At 37.0% G+C, this 17,347-nt stretch overlaps 1 protein-coding gene across 1 annotated transcript; it reads right to left on the bottom strand.

Moving 5' to 3' along the window:
• Positions 1 to 13,712: 13,712 nt before the first annotated feature.
• LOC122814164 (toll-like receptor 2 type-2) lies at positions 13,713 to 16,806 on the bottom strand. Its single transcript, XM_044086776.1, has one exon. It carries the CDS (start codon positions 16,804 to 16,806, stop codon positions 14,335 to 14,337), a length of 2,472 nt encoding a protein of 823 aa, XP_043942711.1. The 3' UTR covers positions 13,713 to 14,334.
• Between the last annotated feature and the right edge of the window lie 541 nt (positions 16,807 to 17,347).

Here is a 17,347-nt window from a genome sequence, read left to right as displayed (position 1 = left end):
GTTCAGATATGTTTCTGGAGAGGACCTCCGCATATGTGAGTATGTGTGATGTGGGATTGGGTGGAGTAGGAAGTGAGGTGTGCATACTGACAACTCACTCATTGTCATATGTACTGACTGATGTGTGCGAGAGCATGGATTCAAGGTTCTTAACACAGTTGTATCTCTCACATGTTGAGTTAATGTGGCCTAGAAGTAGGAGGTTTGATTCTTTGATCTAGGTTTCTATAGAGGAGAAAGATTTTTGGGTAATGTCTTGGAGCTTATTTATTGTTGAGGCCACAAATAACATGGTGAATAGAGGAGGGAGGTCATTAATATATATATTAAATAATAGAGGACCCAGGATAGAGCCCTGAGGGATGCCTGTAGTAATTGGTTGAAAGGATGAGTAGGTTTGTTGCCATTTAATGGCTTGTTGCCTTCCAGATAGGTAACTAAGGAACCACAACAAGGAGTACTGTGAAAGTCCTATTGAGGAGAGTTGAACTAGCAATTGCTGGTGTGAGACCGTATCAAATGCCTTTGAGAAGTCTAAGAACATGGTGAACACAAGTAGACCATCATTTTTATTTCAGTTTGCTATATTGGTAAAATGTAGTAGATCAGTAGTTGCACTGTGCTGGGACCTAAAGGCATGTTGTTGTTATTAGAACAGGTTATTTGAAGTTAGGTATTGCATCAGCTGCATATGGATGCATCTCTCTAATATTTCAGAGAGGGGGGAAAGAATCACTGTCGTTCTGTAGTTAATAAACTCTGCAGATGTGCCGCTTTTATGCAGTGGCATTATGTAGGATTTGTTTCCACAGTGATGGGACATATCTTTCTCTTATAGACCTATTAATTAGTATGGACACAGGGAAGGTTATGACGTCTGCAGCCATTTTAGGTAGTCTGAGGTAGTTGGTCTACAGCTACAGAAATAGTTTTTAGTTTAAGGATCAACTTCCTTATGATTGAGATAGGTACTGGACTAAAACTGAAAAGCTGTGGGTGGTTTTGATTGGACAGTAGTAGAGTAAGGGGGCCAGACATGTTAGTTTCTAAGAGAGATAATATTGATTATATAAAGTAGAAATTAAACTGTGTCAGGATAGAGTCTATTGTAGTGTCTGTTTTTGGAGAGGGACTAGTGATCTTGCCGGGGTGGAGTAGTTTATTTGGTGATGTTGTTTATATGTTTGTCTTGTAATTTTGTATAGATGTTTGCTTTTCCGGTTTGACATGGAGTTTTGCAAGGTTTCTAAGATGTCCAAATTGCTGGAGGCCATTTTGAGTTCCATTTTATACCAGGTTTTCCAGGCTTTATCTCTTTTTATCATGATTTTTTTTTGTTTCCTTTGTTAGCCATGGCGCGGGTTGGACTCTTTTATTACGTACTGGTGCTAGATTATTTAAGTTGTGTAAGAATGCATTATTAAAGTATTCTACAGCAGTAGCTAGTTATATTTTTTAGTGTATCATTAAAAATATCTTTGCTGAAATTGGTTGTATTTTGTATTTGACTATAGATATGTTTATCTAGGTTATGGTAAGTTCTTAAAGCATATGTTGGTATGTGGTCACTTATGCTCTCTGAGAGGCAGCCTACTTTTGTCAGTTTGCCTCATTTGTTTGTAAGAATGCAATATAATGTTGAGTGTCTCTCTGAAGTTTTATTGATTCTAATAGGTATGGTTATTAATTGTTTTAAGTTTATGGATTCAGTGGGGGTAGTGGTATTTATGAGTTGCCAGTTTATATTTAAGTTTCCGGGTAGTATAGTTTCATGGTTAATTTGTTGGGATATCCGATACAAGATGCTTTCAGCAGTATCAGCATTATTCCCTGGTGGTATGTAAATTTCTGTTAAACATATAGTTTTCTTATTGCTGATTTTTAGGAGCATTACTAGCTCAGCATTACAAAATGTAGGTATTTCCTGTGGAAGTAAGGTAATGGTTAGGGAATTTTTACAGATGATTGCTACACTACATTCACACTTGTTTTGTCTATCATGCCTGAGTATATTGTACCCTGGGGGGGGGGGGTCCATCTCATTATCCTTTCTTTTTTTTAACCAGGTTTCAATAGCTATGACTATATCAGGTGTGTATGTGGCAAGATAAACATGTATGTCATGAATTATATTGAACATACATACTTCTTATGTTTTTATTTAGTAAGGTGAGTTTGGATTCTGTTTTTTTTACTGAGCTGTATTAGGTGACTAGTTTATTTTGGAGTGGGAAGTGATGGTTTTAGGAAGAGTAGGACCTGGGTTGGGATGAACATCTCCAATAATTTTTTGAATTGATATTTTACAGAGGGAAGAGTGTGGCCAGTTACATTTTGGTCTTGGTTTGATATTTGATTGTAAGGTTGGATGCTTAGTTTTAAGATATTTATAGAAAAATAAATCAGATGTGGTTTGTTTGTAGAGTTAGGGTAGAGATAGGGTATTATGGAGAAAGACAGGGTGGGTAGATAATAATATTCTTGGTGAAAATTGGTTGAAGTCCTAAGTATTTGAAGGAGGTGGATTTGATAATTGGTGATAAAGGTTAGTAGAGTGAGGAGAAATAGTAAAATAATCTGACTTAAGGGTATCTTATTTAACTTGAGTTTTATCTTTGTTGTAAATTAGGATAAAAATGTTAGGAGGGTAGTGGGTTGGTTATATAGATGTAATTTGATAGTTATGAGGCAAGGATTAAGACAATTTCTGAGATAGTCTTGAGTGGTAAACTAGAGTGGTTGTTACTATTGGGAGTAATTATATTGATTGTTTTCCAGCTGGAGGGAACTGATGGTTTTGGTTAGAGGAATAGTGGGTAGTGCTACGGAAGTATAAATTTAGAGTAAGAGGGGGGTGGGTGGGATTTGAGGGTAGGGTACTACAGTCAGCCTGAGCATTAGAGAGGGTGAGCAAAGTGGGTTGAAAGCTTGTCAAGAGACAGAGAAACAATCAGTGACATAACATAAACAGCCAAAAATCTGCTGAGAGATAAGTAAAAGGAACAGTGCAGTTTAAAAGGCCTCTGTGCTAGTAGATGAATGTATTGGTATTGTTGCTCTAGGACACAGTTGTAGTAGGAGAGTTAGTCCAATATCATCTTGAACCAACTAATGCCGATAACAGTAAAAAATTGCACTTGACTGTTTGACCAAATGTATAATGCATGAGGTTTCTTATGGACTTTGAAATGTAAACTCCAAAAGCCTACCACAACCCCCACAGATCAGCAAAACAATGAGAAAAAGTAAACCAGAATGCAGTAGTTCAGCTCTGGAAAAATACTGGCTAAGAACTCAAAAGTGGTTACACAAGAAGAGATATACATTTAAGGAAGGGAGATAGTGGACTGCTAAAACAATGAATTGAACACACAAAAGAGGCTGACACCGTTGGTTCCTTAAAAACTTTGTTAGCGCTTTAGTCAAGATACAGTACACTTAACTTCTTCAGACAATTAATGAAACATTCAAGACTGTTTAAAAAGACATTTCTTAGTCACATGATCCAAAAAATATCACATGATGGCCCACTCCTTATCGTATCATCCCCTTAAGCTCCTAAACAATATTCTCTAAGCATCATGAAACTAAATGTTGGACACAAAATATTCTTATATATGTATACATTTTACTACATTTATATATACATTTACATGTGTATTCCTAACTATTCCTATTAATTATTTACTTAAATTGAATTACACATACAAAATACACTGTGTAATTCAATTTAAGTAAATAATTAATAGGAATAGCTAGGAATACACATGTAAATGTATATATAAATGTAGTAAAATATATACATATATAAGAATATTTTATGTCCAACATTTAGTTTCATGATGCTTGGAAAAATATTGTTTAGGAGCTTAAGGGGATGATACAATAAGAAGTGGGCTATCATGTGACTAGGAAATGTCTTTTTAAACAGTCTTGAATGTTTCATTAATTGTCTGAAGAAGTTAAGTGTACTGTATCTTGACAAAAGCGCTAACAAAGTTTTTAAGGAACCAATGGTGTCAGCCTTTTTTGTGTTTTTTTACATAGTTCATTCGTTTGGCTTCTGGTTTCTTTAATGAACTGAACACAGTTAAAGGAGAAATATATATATATATATATATATATATATATATATATATATATATATATGTTCTATTTGTTTTTTTTCAGTTACATTCCAGGAAGACATCAGGGGGCTACACAGATGGTCGCTGTCTTTTGGGGGTAGGGGTGAGGAGGCATCCTCTATAGCCATAACTAGTAGATGAATATCTTGACTTTGTTACTATATCACCTGAACCCCTCTTAGGTGAAATCAAGCTAAAAAATGTCACCAAAGCTAATAACACCCTCCTAAAGGATAGCTCCTGTTCCCACAGATGGCACTGACAACCTTACTAACGTATACGCAAATGCCCTATAGAAACAATTACACAAATGTATTGGCACAGCTGCACCTGATAGGATCAAAACAAGATCCTCAAGAAAAAAACAAGCTTCCCTGGTGGACATCTAGCATGAATAAGTTATACAATAAGAGGAAGAAGTTGCTGTCTAAGAATAAAAAAGTGAGGTCACAGCACTGGAAAAACACTCTCCTCTGTTTGAACAAACAAGTAAGACAACTTGCAAAATCCTCTAAGGGCAACATCAAAAAAAAAAAATATCAACCATAGCTAAGGATATCTATAAGGAATTCTTCAGCTATATATGTAACCTAAAAGGTAGGACCCAGTCATGTGCTGAACTAGCTGTGGATGGCATCACACATACTGATCCTGTGAAAATAGCAAACCTATTAGCCAACAGATTGACAAAAATTTCACCCCCCCCCGGTCTCCTCCAAACATTCCACAAAGCATTCCCTCTACATTTCCCCCACCTTGAATCTCCAAAGGGCGGGTCATTAATGCTTTCCAAGGACAAAAGCACTCTATGGGACTGGATGGCATCCTAGGTTGTTTTTTAAAGTCTAAAATATGAGTTAGTAACTCCATTATGTACTCGCTTCAACTACAGCCCGAGTATTGGTTTTGTCCCTGCTGAATGGAAAACAGCAATTGTTATTCCCCTTCATAAGTAGGTACACCAACAGACCCTGGGAACTAAAGACCCATAAGCTTAACTAGCCTTATCTATAAGGCCATGGAACAAATCATCATGGACCATATAAATAAGGATATAGGTGATCTCAAAACCCTTGATCTGACACAGTTTGATTTTGTCAAAGACAGATCATGCCTGTTAAACCTGGTGGAGTTCTTGGAAAACATCACCAGCACCATAGACAAAGGCAAATCTGTGCATACAGCCTACCTTGACTTAGCCAAGGCCTTCAAAACAATCCCACATTTGGGCATCATTGATAAACTCTTCCAGTTAAATATCAACTCTTATGCCATCAGGTAGGTTGGTAACTGTCTCACTGACAGATCACACTCAGTCAAAGTTGGGGACTTTACCTCAAACAGCAGATCTGTCACAAGTGGGATTCCACAGGGGCTCAGTGCTGGGCCCCCTATTTTTCAGAATATACTTCTCAGACGTCCAGGCCAAAACAGAGGAACTGTGGCTGACTAAGTTTGCTGATGACTGCAAATCAAGTGCAATCATTGACTCCCCAAACAATTTCCATATACTTCAAGAGGGACTTACACAAACCAATGATTGGTGCAAAAGCCATGGACTCAAACTCAATGCTAAAAAATGCATTATTGTCCCCTTCAGTAAAAACGATATCCGTGCAGACTATCATATAAATAATAATACCCTAAGTAACAACTCAGTAGTGAGAGACTTGGGAACACAAGTTGACTGTAGCCTAAACTTTGACCACCATGTATCTACTGTGGTAAGTAAGGCACTCTGTCACACACCTCATTAGCAAAAGCATTGCCTCAAAAATAAAAGAGGTCAGAACACCCCTGTACTTGGCCCTCATCAGGCCAGTAATTGAGTACAATTCTCCCTTTGGTATGTACCTTACCAGGCACTTGCAGCAACTTGAGACACCTCAGAGATTTCTAACCAAGAAAATTCATGGTCTCCAGCATGTCATACATTGACAGACTGAAGTCACTGTCACTGTACTCAGTAGAATACAGACCACTTAGAGGAGACTTGTGCATGGCCTACAGAGCAATCTTAGATCCAAACCTAATGGAAATGCTGCACATTCGCAAGTCAAATATGACATGGGTCACCCACTCCAGGGACCTTAACCTGGCCTGTGACATAAACTGGACTTGCTAGAGAGATATATATGTGTCTCAGAGTTGCCACTCCTCTGGAATAGGCTACCAATTCACATCAAACAAAGCCACTCTATGACCCTGTTTAAGCATAGCCTGGATGACTGGATGGGAAACTGTAAATTCCTGCTGGGGATTTCACTTATGACCCTCCTAGATATGGACAATCATTGCTAACTAAGATCTTGAGTTTAGGTAATATCCTTTATACTGGGTTTTCAACAGTATTATATTGGGTACACACTGCTAAGCTTATAAAGACCTTGAGGTCAATAGCCCAGTAACCACCTATGAACATATAACAGAAGCAACCTGAAATATATGATAGGGACCATTTGTGCTTTAATTTTCATGCCAGTCTAACACTAATGGGGGATACACAGAAGGTAACTATCTTTTCTTGGGGGTGGGGATAGGCTGGCAGGTACTATTCCATGATATTTTTGTATCATCACAACCATTTGTCTTCTCATATTATTTTATTTTTTGAAAAAAAAAACAATGCTTTCATGAAAAAGAAAATGCATGTTACACAGTACAGTCAGACAACATCTACATAATGCTTATGACATCTCGTTTGGGAAATCACACTTTACAGTTATCTCCTGTGTATCCAGTATAAGGCATAGTCAGCTTCCTGTTGAGATATTGGCAACCAGTAACATTCTTTACCCCCTTACCCACTGAGTTCTTACTCTCATTTTTGTCTGCCAACCTACAATTCCACTTGCTGTGGCATGTCGGTGCTCCCTGTTATCTCCTCTCCTCCCCCTGCTATTTCCTCTCTTCTATTTTGCCATGTTATCCTTGATAGTTCCCATATACTCCATTTGATTGTGTGTAGTTTACTTGGATAGATCCTTAGGCTTTCCTTTTCTAACTTCTCTAAATCCTCTAATAGTTGTAAAATATCATACATACTAGGTCGATGTTAGGACTTTCATTTTTAGTTACTTCTTTCTTTATTACTAGTAACACTGGGGCTGGTGTTGTTTTTATATATATTTCCACCTTAGCTTCTTACATATGTTAGTTCTAAGCTAACTGCCCTTGCGAGCCATTTTAAGTCTAGCCAATTATCCCTTGTGAGACTCAAACTCTGCACCTTGTGTTTATAAGGCAAACACCTTAACCATTAGGCCACCCTCCCAGCCAATTTAGGTGAAAACTAGTTTTGGATAATTCCCAGTCTGACCCCAACATAATCTTCATTAGTTACTCCAACTCCTGTTAAAAAAAATACAGCTTTCTACAGTTCCAAAATATATAGTCCCAATTTTGCTTTATATCCTCATCACACCTCCAACAATCGGGGCTAGTTTCTGGGATCATCTTGCATAATCTGTCTGGTGCATAAAGACGAAGCTCATACATTTCCTAGATTTTGAGGTTACTCTAATCATCTGACACATCCCCCTTCATTTAATTTCTTTTGCCATGAGTGCTTGTGAGGCCATTTTTCCTTCCTTCTATCTGGAATTAATGTTTTATATATTTCACTCACCAGCCCCTGCCTACAAGCCTCTTCCTTTCTCACTTCTATCAGGATGCTTATTATAGCGGCTTTTTCTGATTCATTCCCTTTCTTTTCCTGTCATGCTTTGCGTATGTGTCCTGTACTGCTTTGTATTGTAAAATTTCGTATCCGTCTAATGAGAACTTTTGTCTAAATCTTTCCCTTCTCATTCTTTTCTCCCCTTCCAGCTCCCCAAAAACATCTTTTACTGTATTTTCTACTACTCTATGCCTTGTATTTATCTTGAATTAGTTATTCATCATTCCAACTGCAGCTAACTCAAATTTCCATTCAGTATATTCTTTCACAACCAGACTTCTTTCTACATTGCTTCCTAGATCTTTCATATACTGAATAGCCTGTTTTCTAATCATTTTCTTCTTCTAAGCCATCGCCTCCTCTTCAATTTGTCCCCCCCTCATGGTCCAGTAAGACTGATTTCCATTTTGCACTAAAAAGTATTTATTCTGTAGCAGATAAATCAATCTTAACTGAGATGTCATAGAATATTCCCGAAGATTTGGAACTGCCTGCCCCCATTCCTCCAGTGGAAGAATTAGCTTCTGCTACTGTAACCTAGGTCCATTCCTCTCAAACTCTTAGTGCTAGAAATCTGGACAAAGCCTGAAATAATCAGGGGACAAACACCCAAAAATAGGAACACATTTTAAATATTCTTCTTATAAATTTTGAAAGTTGCTAGATAACAGATTTTGTGCTACCATGCATTTTCTGAAGGATATGAAGTCTAAAACTCAAACGTCTATCATTATTTAGTGACTTCAATCCTTGGTGATTTGCCAGAAAACCATACATTTTTTTGAGGAACACCCCAAAAATATGAAGCACAAATCTGGATATTCTGCAAAAATGAATGAAAATGAAAGAATGCTTAGGTCATTTTTTCTTCCATATAATGTCTGTAATAGTCCTTCTGACTTTCTCTCAAAATTCTCTCCCTGGTTCATATACTTTTGTTTGTGCAATATAAATTATTTGCAGCACTATATGCATTTTGATAAACTGTATTCTCTGATGTGTATCTAGGGGTATGCACATCCATTTTCTGATCAAATTACCTGTTTTTCCCCATATGTGTCTATGTTTCCATCACTGAGCCCTTGGTGGACCCTGCTAACTTAATCCCTAAGTATTTAATACCTAGGTATCCACAGAGGCAAGGATATTCCTAACTAAGTCCTACTGATGATGCAAAATTTATTCCCAGCCCTTTTGACTTCCCTTGATATATTTTGAACACTGAGAGTTACTCATATTCTCCCAATATTTTATACACCCTCGTAATATCAGTTTCTCGGACTGCTAGGAATGGAATGGCATGATCTGTGAATAATGCCTTTTCTTCTCAATTTATTGCAAACTACTATTTTGCACCTCAGAACATGTAGAATCCCCATGGCTTCTAGGGGACCCTGCGGCAGTTGTTTCATCCACAGGTATCAGAGTGCAGTCTTGCCTAGTCAGGACATGTTGAATGAATGAATGCAGGAAAAAATGTACAATAAGACAAATTGTGAGAAATGGAAGGAAAAAAGTAATCTGGGTGGAGTGGGTGAGCTGGTATGGAGGGATCAGGGAGGGCATCAGATGATGTGTATTGGAGGGGCAGTGGGCAGCAGGAAGGATGTAGAGCCCTTCATTTAGGTTACCAATTCACCAGTCCTGGCTCCCCTTACCCCAGCCTCGCTGTGTCAGAGGACTGGTACCAGAGGCAACCTGAAAATCAGAGGTGAAAGAAGACTCAGTGCTCGTTTCTGGATGGACACAGATGGTGTGAGTAAAACATTAGTTTTGATTAGCCTTAGCTTGCTGCATAGTAATGGTATTGTCAAGCTGCCCCTCATGCCCCTTCTGCCACATTCTCCAGAGTTCTAGGTCATCACAAGATTTTCAGTTATGCTGCTGTCTCCACAGAGTGTTGAGTAGTCTGAGCAGCATGTAGGAACATAACACTTTTAATTATACCATATATACCCTTCAGCGATGTACTATACCATATGTACCCTTCAGAGATGTACTATACCATATGTACCCTTCAGCGATGTACTATACCGTATGTACCCTTCAGTGAGGTACTATACCGTATGCACACTTCAGTGATATACTATAACATATGTGCCCTTCAGTGGTGTACTATACCATATGTACCCTTCAGTGATGTACTATACCATATGTACCCTTCAGTGATATGCTATATCATATGTACCCTTCAGCGATGTACTATACCGTATGTACCCTTCAGTGAGGTACTATACCGTATGTACCCTTCAGTGAGGTACTATACCGTATGTACACTTCAGTGATATACTATAACGTATGTGCCCTTCAGTGGTGTACTATACCATATGTACCCTTCAGTGATGTACAATACCATATGTACCCTTCAGTGATATGCTATATCATATGTACCCTTCAGCGATGTACTATACCGTATGTACCCTTCAGTGAGGTACTATACCGTATGTACACTTCAGTGATATACTATAACGTATGTGCCCTTCAGTGGTGTACTATACCGTATGTACCCTTCAGTGATGTACTATACCATATGTACCCTCCAGTGATATGCTATATCATATGTACCCTTCAGCGATGTACTATACCGTATGTACCCTTCAGTGATGTACATGGACAACTGCGTTTTACTGCCTCATTATTTCACCCACATGATTTAAATAAGAAATTTTTAATTGAGAGTGTTGGCCTAATTTTTAATTATTCATTGAGCTAACATTTTGTGTATCTGTATATGTTTATTTCCGGTGAGATCTGCTTTGAGGGAAAGCAGTAGTCTTTGTTTATTGCTTTATTATTTGCCTTTGCTGGCTGGTAAAGTCTGACTGGGCAAAGCTCATTTTCAGCCCAGGAGAAAAAGCTCCATCATAGTGCATTTATATTGACCAGTGAATTTCGGACAGTTCTCAAAACAACAGTTACGTGTCTCAAAAAAAAAAAAAAAAAAAAAAAAAAACAATTATGAGACAGGTATTTATATACCATATTTACAACAGAGTAGACCAGCAAACAGAATCTGATGTTGTTTATTAGCATGCTACAGGGTAAGTGTTAAGACAGGATAGAATATCTGCATGCCTGCCACCTGCTGATGTAGGGAGGTTTTCGAATGCCAGTAAACCTGCAAACAACTTTAAAGACCACTAAGAACAGACTGTAAATATTAAAGATTAGTTTTTTTCTGAGATGGGAACAGTCTGTAAAAGTAAACAAAATGAATTACAACTTCCTTGATACTAAAGACAGGTGGTGACATGTTCTTAGCAGTTTAAATTTATTTGCGTAGGTTGTTAAATATTATGTTCAGAAATGTTTGATCTTAATGGAGCTTTTAATGATTACATGCGTGTGTGTTATGGCTTCATCCTGGATAAACTTGGTTCAAGTAATACTAATATAACTTAGTTCTTTCTCACTTACATTAGCTTCATGATAATACATAAGTACGTTACAGTCCCATCTGGTCACTCAGAAAGCTACTGAAATGCATGGATATAAATATTAATAAATAGTTTACATCACATATTTAGTGTTTACTCAAGTAAACAGTTTTATGCATTCTGGGTCAACTACTCTTGAATTCAGAGGTGTTGGGTTTTGTGACGTTAAAATGAAAGCTGTTTATCATTCATATGTGTGGAATGAACTTTGTTTTCTCAGATTAGCTCTAGATTTGTATTCTGAAGAGGAAGGCTATCGGTGGAGGACTATTTGGCACATGCCTCAGTGCATAATCAGTTATTTATGTAAAATTTTAATTATGATTAAAGTGGAGTTCACCACAGTAATAAAGTCTTGCCCATCACAATTAGCTCTACCCTTTCAGTTGCTTCCTAGTATAAACAGTGAAGTCACCATACATGAGTGCAAATAGAAGGGCCAGACCAGACACCCTGTTTAGCCACAACTCATGTCAGGAAGCATAAATATCTAACAGATATGATATTTCTATTCAAACAGAACAAAAACAATTGCATACATTATGTAGAATGCATACAATACATATATAACTTAATACTTAACTAATACAAACAAATGAAAGAAATAATATACATATATTTTATTCATTTAGTAACAATAATTCAGGCACTGTAGCATATAAAAGCATTAACACAATTTAGACTGGCATGCATACAGGAGCACCTGCAAATGACATTTGGAGCAAAAAGCATTAGTTATTATCTCTAAACTACTGGCATTTATAATATGAAATAATATATTCCACTATATGTGGGTGGAGATCAGCTAGACTGCTTTCATTTCTATTGTACATTGGAAGATGATTCCAAAAGTGGGGGGATGCAGTTTATTAAATGCTTTCTTCTCCCTTACCCTAGGCTAAAATATCAGATGCTTTAAAGCTAGAGCCTCTCGCTTTCAGAGAGAAATGATGAGTGGTAGGGTTCAATTTACCTACCATTTCTGTGGCACATTAGGATAAAGTCCTGACAGGCAGCCAGATGAACCTGGTTCAGAGAGCACCCCTGTCAATGGGAGAGCCAGCAACTTCCAGCTTTCCAATTGCATCACCTTGAGGGAGGGCAGTAGATTGGGCAACTATTGCAGAGCTCTCTAGCTGAATCTGAGGTTGGCTACAGTAGTGCAGTGCAGTGGATCACAACATGTGCTTCACTCATACCAAACAAAGTCTAGCATTAGAGGTAGAAGTCAGCTTATGAGCAATAGCCTGTATACATTAAAGGTCAGTAATGTAGAACCTCGTATTGACAGAGCACATGCCAGCTACATGAAAGGTGAGGTTAAGTTAATTAAAATAAGAATCCCACTGGTCACTGTAGTGCAGCATGCCTTAGGTAGTTGGGTATTTCCCAAGTCTGTTGACAATTAGAGTCCAGCTTAAATGTGAGTAGCCCAGGTCTTGCTGGTTTGCAGCTTGATCCTCAGATCACTGTGATGAGAGCAGTCCTGCTGCAGGGTGATAGGACCTGAACTCCCTTCATGAAGTGTGGATACAAGATCCTCCTACTGGCTTTAAATTGAGGTCAGGATCTATGGTAAGGGGCAGACAATTGGCAAACACAAGGGAGAATAATAATAATAATAATAATAATAACAATAACAATGGCCTACCACCTGTAGGACCTTCTTTGAAGGCCTTGCTTTGCTCTTTCTCTAGAAATGTGCCTATCTGATGTCTTTTAGTAAAAAAAACATGTCTTTTAGCACAAGTTTCTTTAACTTTGCATCTCCTTGGTTAAACATGTGAAGAATTTCAACTTCTGAAACTTGGAAGATAAGCATGGAATTAGACATTCCCCATACCAGTAAATCTATATTTTTTATGAGTGCTTTTTGACCTTACTTCTAGCCTCCACATTAAAATTTGCCAGGTAAGGCACACAATCAACCACCTCATTGGATTTCACATAGATATGACAATGAAGAAAGCAGTTACAATGGTGCTAGATCAGTGAAGTTGTACACCTCAGTTGCTGGGGTCCATGTTATAGAGCATGGTTCTGCAATACTGATGGCTCAGTGACAGCTACAGGCACTTACTAGGGCACTGCACACTTTGACAAGTTGGGCACCCCCTGTAAAGCTAAGGAGGTTTAATTTATAAATGGTGTCATTATTCTCCTAGCCTGCAATGGCATAGTGTGTCTTAAGTGACCAGCCTGGAGAATATGAAGGTAAGTGGAATATCACATGATTTCATTATACCAGTAAAGCTGTAAAAGAGTTACACAAACCTGTAATAAGGTATAATGCACTTGTATTAAAATGAAACTGTATTTAAATCACATTTAAAATATGATCTATAAATCTAGCTTATATGTGAACATTATGACTATGTATAGGGAAAACTATTGTAAGCAGGAGTGTTACAGTAGTGAAAGTACTATCTTGTACTTGTATTTATTTATTTGTTTGTTTGTATGCTTGATTGTTTATTTGTTCTCCAGATAAGACCACTAAACATAAATAGTTATTTTCCCTGGTTATCTGCTAACATTGTCGCATTAAATGTCAATGAAAATCACACTGTTTACAAGTACAGATTAATAGAATCAAACTAAGGCAGCTCATAGCATTAATCCTATATGGCCATGTTGGAACTTGGATACTATATATAGCTGAAATGTGTCAACTACTAATCACATTTTTATATTCTGTCACTCAGTCGCCAGCCATTGTCTATAATTCTGGTTGTGTTGCTCATGTTTTATGATTATTTATTCTGTTGAAAGCGTTGCTGTATGTACCCCTGCAATAAGACTGCTGTCTTCTGGTTAACATGTAACCCCCCCCCCCAGAGTGGCGAGTAGAATCGCACAGTTTCTGCCTGTTGTACACAAGATAAATTAAAAAGGACATGACTACATGAACAGATGTGTCTCATAATATGGCTGGAAAAGGCTCTTTATAATGTTAATCTTCTTGATTTTGTAATATTATCTTTGCATGCTTTACTGACATAAATCATAGTATGTTTTGTTTTGACTGGCATGATTTTATGGAGAAAAAAATGAAAGTCATTAAACAAAAAAGCAAATCAAATTTGTTCTACTAGCATGGTGCTTCCTCTGTCATTTGTACATAATGTTTTTTTACCTTTCCCATTCTTACGGATCTGTTACTTTCACAGTCATGTTCCAGTACACTGTTTGCTTTGAACTCAATATCCAGGACAGCTTTTAACCTTTTCCAGAAAACAGACTGCCGAGGTTTGTCCTGTGGCCACTCCAAATATGTATTCTTGTTCATCAGTTTCCGTAACTTACAAAGCCTATTGGGTATGGAATCGGCAGGAATAGGTTCCAGAAGGAGAAGAATAAGGGAATCTTTCTTTTCTTCAAAAAGCTGATGATGGGCAAAGAAAAATTCATAGTGGCACCATTCACTTTGCACAAAATGTTGTGACAGGACAAAAACCGTCTTGTAGCTTTTCGAGATGCAGTCAATAATATTTGTGATAATTGGTTTTCCGGGTTTAAAGTCTCGTTCATGAATACAGACCTGGTATGGAGGATCATTATCTTCTAGTTGTAAGACAAGATTGTCTTTTACCCACGAGGAATCAAACTCACTATAGGATATGAACGCATGGTACTCTAAGTTTTTTTCTACAAGGTCTAGATTTTTTGCCTTTTTGGCTCTGATCCAAAGATACAGAGTATGTACATACCACGGCCCATTATATTTTATAAACAACAACACAATGACAATTAGTACAAGCAGAGTGCAAGCTACAGTGATGCTAATACCTAAAACAGGATTGCATTGTATAAGAGAAAATTGTAAAGAAATTAGTTCAGCCTCTTCCATGTTCTGACATTTATATTCATTTGGCCAGTTCACAATTACTGTTGTAGAACTATTAAACAGCTCTGATAGGGTCTTTGTTTCACAGTCACACACATAAGGGTTATTTGCAGCATTTAGTTCTTTAACATTGAAGGATTTAAACTCATCCACATTTATTTTATTTATTTCATTTCGGTCAATATGTAAAATTTTTAGAGAAGGCAATGTATGAAGTTGTGAGAGAGATGCAAGACTGTTTTCTGTCAATCGAAGTTCTTTCAAAAATGTTAGCTTCTCAAGGTTGTATAACTGGCTGATATGATTAAAACTGAGGTCTAGATATTCTACATATAATGGGAGACAGGCAAACACATCGTTTGAGAGATCATTTTTTCTTAAGGTCAGATGCTTTAGGCTTATAGTCCAATTACAGACACTTCCTGAACTTACCACGTTGGCATTGAAATCTGCATTCAGCATGCTCAGGTTTGTCATGTGATATGTAAATTCACTTAGTTTCTGAAGGTTGACAAACTTATTATTATTTACATTTAATGTTTGAAGTAACGGGAATGGCTGGGAGCACCCAGGAAATAGTAAATATTCATTCAGTAAATTGTTTGCTAAATTCAGATGTACCAAATTAACCATTGCCTGAGAGATTTCACAAGGGAAAAAGAACACACTTGTCTTCACTAGGGATAGCTCAGTGAGTTGTGTGAAGAAATTACTCATATAGCCCAGAGAGTAAAACTTGAAAAAGTTGGGGTTGTCTATATCTTCTACAATAAACTTTTGCAATGTTATTTTCTGAAATGGTTCCATCTTAATATTCCAGTATCCAATCCCATTAAATTTAACCGTGTGTACAGTTAATTCTTTTATATCGGACTGAGCAACAGCATTAAGTAATGAAGTCACTGATTTATCATTCATAGTAACATTCTGGAAAACTAGACCATTAATATGTGAATATCTGAAGGGAAAGAATATGTTGTATACTTTTTCTCCTCCACTCAAGTTAGCATTTCTTATTTCCAGTTTTTTAGAGCTATTTGAGACATCTTGGAACAAACATAATAACAGATCCTCATTTTTGCATGAGTTGAATTCTAAAGTAAGAGTTTCTAAATTCTTAAATATTTTCAGTGCCAAAGGTTCATAATATAGTAATACTCCAGTAATGCGAACAACATGCTTCAGAGGCACAGTCTGAAGTGTATGCAAGTCGTTTCTTCTAAATGAAGTAATTTGACAATTTCCAATATATAATGTCTCTAGTTCCTTTAAATCTGCAAACTGGACACCAAGCTGGAGTTCTTGATATGCATTTCTAGTCACGTCTAAGTGTTTCAGGTGCATCAAATTATGGAAAGGCAAAGACGTAATGTTAAGCAACATGTTATTTGAAATATCAAGATATTCCAGCTCAGAAAGATCATGGAATGCATCATTATCTATAGTCCAGATCTGATTAAACTGTAAAAGTAATTTTTTCAGTTTTATTAGTCCTGCAAAATCCTTGTTGTGAATTTGCCGAATTTTGTTAAATGACAAGTCCAATATTTCTGTTTCCATTGTAATATTGCAGCTTGTAACATTCAACATTCCTTTAGTAGAACAGTTAACCAAATGTTCTGTTCCTTGCATCTTCTCTGCATGCAAATACTTGTGCTGGAAAAATACGAAAAACAGCAAATGGATAACTTTTCCAAGCAATGTCCACTGTACCATGACTTTTTTTTTTCTATCACGCTATCCAAGCTGGATGTACAATCAGACTGAAATATTCCTAGAAAAATGTAAGTATAAGAATTAGTATACACAGCTGGAGCTGTCAATCATATTGCTGCATCAAAATAGAAAATTATCAAAGACATGCATTGTAATCAAATTAGAGAAAGTTGAGTAAAACTTATTAAATTGTGTTTTCTCAGCAACAGATCACAGATATCCCAGTCTGCTGCAATACAGTGACCCAGCTACAATGTACGCTACATACAGGATTATGATTAGGTCGCCAATCATAACCAACTTATTATGCGTTGGAGACATGGATGCCAAGAAACGCACCTCAGGAGTGAAGCGTCCATGGCAAGAACACACAGTAATGTTCAAAAATAAAACTTCAGGTTTCAGGAGCTAAAAAACGAATCTCAGTCGAGAATTGAATACATATCTTTTAATTTATTATAACCAGTGTAAAATGTTAAAAGACAGTACATGAAATGCTTTCATCTCTGCTTATTCAGAGACTTTTTCAAGATAAAATAAA

The sequence above is a fragment of the Protopterus annectens genome, chromosome 10.part0, assembly GCF_019279795.1.
Source record: "Protopterus annectens isolate FY-2018-M chromosome 10.part0, PAN1.0, whole genome shotgun sequence".
Taxonomy (NCBI): domain Eukaryota; kingdom Metazoa; phylum Chordata; order Ceratodontiformes; family Protopteridae; genus Protopterus; species Protopterus annectens.
This window is presented reverse-complemented; position numbering and strand designations above follow the sequence as displayed.